This window comes from Sabethes cyaneus, chromosome 1 (assembly GCF_943734655.1).
Source record: "Sabethes cyaneus chromosome 1, idSabCyanKW18_F2, whole genome shotgun sequence".
NCBI classification, from domain to species: domain Eukaryota; kingdom Metazoa; phylum Arthropoda; class Insecta; order Diptera; family Culicidae; genus Sabethes; species Sabethes cyaneus.
The window spans coordinates 31646665-31652178 of NC_071353.1; the positions used below are offsets into that span (position 1 = coordinate 31646665).

The 5514-nt window shown below is 40.3% G+C and overlaps 1 protein-coding gene across 1 annotated transcript; it reads right to left on the bottom strand.

Moving 5' to 3' along the window:
- Positions 1 to 4573: 4573 nt before the first annotated feature.
- LOC128745536 (E3 ubiquitin-protein ligase CCNB1IP1-like) lies at positions 4574 to 5203 on the bottom strand. The gene is made up of 2 exons (XM_053842610.1): positions 4964 to 5203; positions 4574 to 4903 (listed from the first exon to the last, which is right to left on the bottom strand). The coding sequence occupies exons 1-2, from the start codon at positions 5201 to 5203 to the stop codon at positions 4574 to 4576; spliced, it is 570 nt and encodes a 189-aa protein (XP_053698585.1).
- Between the last annotated feature and the right edge of the window lie 311 nt (positions 5204 to 5514).

Here is a 5514-nt window from a genome sequence, read left to right on the forward strand (position 1 = left end):
AAATACTCTTCCACCTGGCTGCTATCGTCGTTTTGTCAGTAAGCAGGTTGCCAGCACTATCATTGCACATCACAGGCATGGCAAAATTCTTGCACCTGACCGTTTTTTAGAAACTCCGCGTGTTGTTGCTGGCGAACCTCTCCTCTGGACTGGCGAGCAAGTGCTCTTCGTACTGGCGTTTTTAGACGATGGGTTTTTTCCGCAGCTCTACCAGGACGAACCAAAAAGATTCGCGCATAGTCTCGAGCATTCCTCACATTGGAATCGTGTGAAGAAATTCTACAGAGGATTCGCACAGAATACCTTGCTTATAGAAGCAGGATTCTTATAGGAGAATCCAAGAGTTTAATCCCACGGTCAGCTATAACTCGGCACGGGAATCGCCTGCACTATGAACTGTTCTGTTCTGGCGTGTAGACGCAATAAGCTACACATATATATTGAACTGTTGACATTCTATCCAGGGCCTTAAATTATCACCGAATTTCAAACAAAACAGAAAATCTTTTTTCTCAGCAAACATTGTTTTTTATGCCTCGGAGTTTCGTATGTACAGCTGCACAGTGATTTTCATCATAGTATACAAGTTCAATATATCGTGAAAATAGAACAGGCGAAAATGATTTTCAATTCCAAAAGGTGATATTCACTTCAGGTAAAACACAATTTATAAAATCAGCTTATTTGATACTTGCAACCCTATAACTTAAAATCTGCAGAAATATAAATGGGTGATAGATGAGGAAAAAGTTGCATTTCTGGCAAAGATACACAGTGGCACTCATCAGAATGTAGAAAGTTCTTTTCGGGTTCGCTGAAGAATGGTTAGTAAAGAATCAAATATTCACGCTGCGGCAGATTCTTCAAAAAGTCCATGAATACAGATTTCACCGTACAATTATTTCCCTGTTTTCAAAGTTGCGTATGATACCATCGACCGTAAAAACATGGCCATTCTAACCTCGCAGGGGACTTTATCAACGGGATGGATTCTCATGTGGGCTGTTCAACATGCCGTTACAGGATATTATGAAAGGCGCAACACACAGGCACAATCTTCAGCAAATCTAGTTAGTTCGTCTACTTTGCCAATGAAATGGATATTGTCGATAGAACGCCATCTGTGGTGGTGGCTGAACAAACTAAAACTCGAAGTAGCGAAGATTGGGCGAAGAGAAATGCGTCCAAACTAAAGTACCGAGAACCGCTAATATGACGCACACGCTAAAAGCTGGTAACTCGGTCCTAATAACGACTGAGTTTGTTTTGTTTCGAGCATCGAGTCGCTATGCTGCCCGTTCTCCCTATACTCGACACTCGACAGTGCCTGAGTCGAGTCGAGTTGCACGACATGACTTACAAAATAGAGCCCATATTCATTCGATTTACTGTCCTTGTAACGCTGATGTCTTTTGAGTAGATATCATTTTTTGTGTTAATTTACTATCATGAGAATATTGCAAACTGGGGCCCCTTATTTCAAAGGCCCGTTGGGCCCGTTGGCTTCCAGTCCGCCCCTGTTTGGGCCGGATCATTTTATCAAGTGATGGATACCTATTTTTTGACGGAAATTATTTATTTTCGAACAAATTCATAAGTTTGGGTTGGGTAGAACCGTCTTCAAGACTTGATCCTTCTCTATCGACACAGACTTTGCAGCCGTTTATTAGAGTACAGGCTAATTACAGGGCTATAGTGCTACTGCTACGATCCTACTGACTCCAGAAGCACCGCCAGTCGAAATTCGAGCATACCACGACTGGCTTATTAGACCAGCATCGTACCTCGACGCTAATTTCTCTCTTGTAGGTACAGAATTAAAAAATTGCAGACCCGGAAGGGTACTTGCATTCAATTTGACGTACGTTTCGTCGTCCATCACATCTCATCAATCGGACTTTTCCAGAAGGTTATACAAGATCCGTGACGTTTTCTTCGAGGAAATCTATAGACAGATAGACAGATGTGTTTGAAAGAGTGTCTCCAAAAGCGATTTCTTCCTCTTCTGAAGTCTCAGAACTGTCTTACGATCTTCCGGTATGATTTGCCTCCATGCCATTGCGCAAAGGCCCTGCTGGAGTGGCATAAGGCATAATGTCGATTTCGTGCCGCAAGATCATAACCCCTCTCAAATACACCGGTGCTGCGGCCAATCGAGAAATACTACGCTATTATGAAGCAGAATATTCTGAAACATCGTTAAGTAGTCAAAACAGTCGAAGAAATGAAGAAAGTATGAGTAAATATGCAAACCATGTCGATTTTGAGGTTGTGCAAGATCACATGGATGGGGTTAAGGCCAAAGTACCGGCATTCGGATACGGAGGCGAAATTTATTAAAATACGCTAAAACTAAGTTTATTTGTTTCATTTGTTGCCCTGAAAGTTTGATGACAATCGGATAAAAACTCGAATTTTGCGAATTAATTTTGTGTGTTGCACTTTTACCAGGTGTCCACGATTAGATATTGGACTTAAATTGGATAAAAATGGGACTCTAATTTGACTTAAAATTAAACTTGCAGTTTGAATCAAAATTAAGCTCGAAATTGGGCATGACATTAGATTGAAATTTAACCGTATATTTGTATATTTGTGTTTAAATTAAACTGGAAATTAAACTAGAATCTGAAATTCAAAATGACTTGAAATTAAACTTGAAATTTTGTTTGAAATGAACATGAAATCTTCTATACCTATAAAAATGGATTGCTGTCTGTCTATCTGTCTGTATGTTCCTTATAGAATCGGAAACTACTGAACCGATCGGCGTGCAATTTGCATTGGGCCGGGGAAGGTTCTTATGATAGTTAGAGATCCCTCCCCCTTCTAAGAGGGGAGACTCCCATACAAATGAAACACAAATTGCTGCATAACTAGAGAAATAATCAAGCAATTGGAACCAAATTTGGCACGTGGGTGTTTTTGGTGAATTGAGACCTCTCCCATCTTTAGGAAGGGAATAATGACCCTTTAAGAGGGGGGGCTTCCATACATATGAAATACAAATTTCCTTTTATCTCGAAAACTAATCAAGCAAATGGAACCAAATTGAGGCTGGGGGGCTTTTAGGCGACAGAAATTTTTTCTATGGTGAATTATGACACCGTCCCTTTGAAGAGGGGGGAGACTCCAATACAAATGAAATACAAATTTCCTTTTATCTCGAGAACTAATCAAGCAAACGGAACCAAATTTGGCGTGTGGGGATTTTGGCGTCTTGAATTTATTTTATAATGGTTAGAGACCTATCACCCCTGCCTGTGGCGATTTAAGTGCTTATTGGCTTGCATTTGAATAGCATTGGTGATGGTTATTGGTTACCTGGGATACTTTCATAGTAACGTAACTGCCAAAATAAATCATCTAAGGTTGAACTCCTCAGAAACTTTCAAAACTCGAGATTGTGATAAAGATCATCCGAGATTCATGATTTATGAACAACACAGTTTAATTTGTGGCTATACGAAGTTTGTCGGGTCAGCTAGTTGAATAAAAAATTGAAAAATTAGGATCAATATACTTTATTTGGCTATACATCCACTTGAATTAAAAACTAGACATGAAATAGTACTTGTGGACCACAAGTTGTGGTTGAATGAAGTATTTGAGTGTTTGTATTATAAAAGAAATCTTTTTTTTTTCATGTGTGGACTCACTCAAAAGAATTCTTAGAAATTCATAAGGTTTTCCAAATTTTCAAAAACGCATAGTTCCAAACTAAAGAGTTGAATATTATTATTACTGTCGCTCAAAATGTATGCTACATTCACGATAAATTGAGTTCAACACTACCAATTTGTCAGTGCATAATGCCACACTCTTACTACCAAACAAAACCTACTTTTGGCAGTGGTGTGGTGAATAAATTTAAGCGACTATAATGGATGTATATAAACATGACGAACGGTTTTGCCAAAATTGTCATTTAATTTGGGAACACAATCCACAGGAAATGGAGTCAATATTGAATGAACACGCTAATTCAAATTATTACTTGTTGCTTCTAGGGAAGAGGCGAAACAAAAATGTTTTTTCGTACTTGTAGTAGAAAATTAGAACGATTCACTCTCAATCCGAAATGTCCAAATATCGAAAAATCAATTTTATCATTTTTACCGAACCCAGAAGTATAGAAAAACAAAACGGTTATACGCCATAGTCTGTATCGCTCGCTCGTGACGGCGGAAAAATCGTAGAGAATGTTGAAAGAAAATTCATTAATCCTATTAGTTTTTGAGCCCATCTACTATCCTTGGACGAACAGTCCCCAAGGTTGTCGTTAGACTTTTGCGTTTCGCTCGCATGTGGTTGGGAGGGCTGCTTCTACCACAACAGCACGGAGTTTATCCTACGTTGTTTATCGCGCCGAGGAATGTGGCGAATTTTATTGCCACAAAGAACAGTTGATCCGCAAGCCACCCGTCATTGAAAAGCAATAAAACGTGGATTGCGTGATTTGATTCGATGGTTGAGATATAATGCGAGACGGCATGGCATCAAACACTTCATATGTGGTCGTGGTGTCCTATTAATGTGAGGGGGATCCGTAGCTACTGGCGACGGTTTATTGCTAAAGCAGAAAATCATCCATCTTTCGCTTTCTCGCTTGCTGCTCTGCCTTCCTATGGTGTTCACCGCGGGTTTCTCTGCCGGGAGTTTCACTTAATTCCTTATTCCTTGCCAGACAGCTCTCCAATTGTTGCTCCAATCGATGAATCTTTAATTCGGCATCATTTTTCGCTAGCGCCATGTCTTGTTTGAATTTACTTAAGGTTTCCTTATAATACTGTACTTTTCGTTCTAAGTTAACACACACTTGCTGCTTCTGAAAGTTCCAGAATGTGATGGCACTGTTGGCAATTTCCATTATGATATCCGGACTGTAGCCGCACAAGAGGAGCTGCAATTGCGTACAATTTTAGGCAGAAACCAAGTGTGGTGTTTTGGTTAGGTCACTCACCGCTCGAGAATGTACCGAATCGCTTAGAGAACGTTCCACTATGCCGAAGTCGTCGTGAATCCGAGCACCACAAGCTGGACAACTGGTAGACACCGCCTGGCGCAACTTGACATCCTGACCATGCTGTTCGCAAAATACGTGGGAGCAGCGGGTTATCCACGCAATATGATCGATTTTCTGGAAGCAATCGCGCGCGTTGCAGACCAGTTGGTCTCGTGGCTGGACCGATGCCGATGACATTTCGATGTCGAATGATTGTTTTGTCAACCTCAAAACAATAGAGAAGCAGGCTTCAAGTAAGGAATATATTGTAAAGAACTTTGACCCCGTTACCTACCTTTACGTGAAGCCAGCGTTTCTATGTACTCTAGCCATCGTAGAAGGCATAGTGATATATGAAACAAATAGATTATGAATATCGTGACGTCAGATCGGATAATATTTCTACCACCATCAATTACTCGTTGTTATGTTGCCTAGAACTTTATTGACCACTTAATTATGGCCTCACAGTTTAGCCTGTTCTCCGAACAGCAGAAGAAAACATCCCA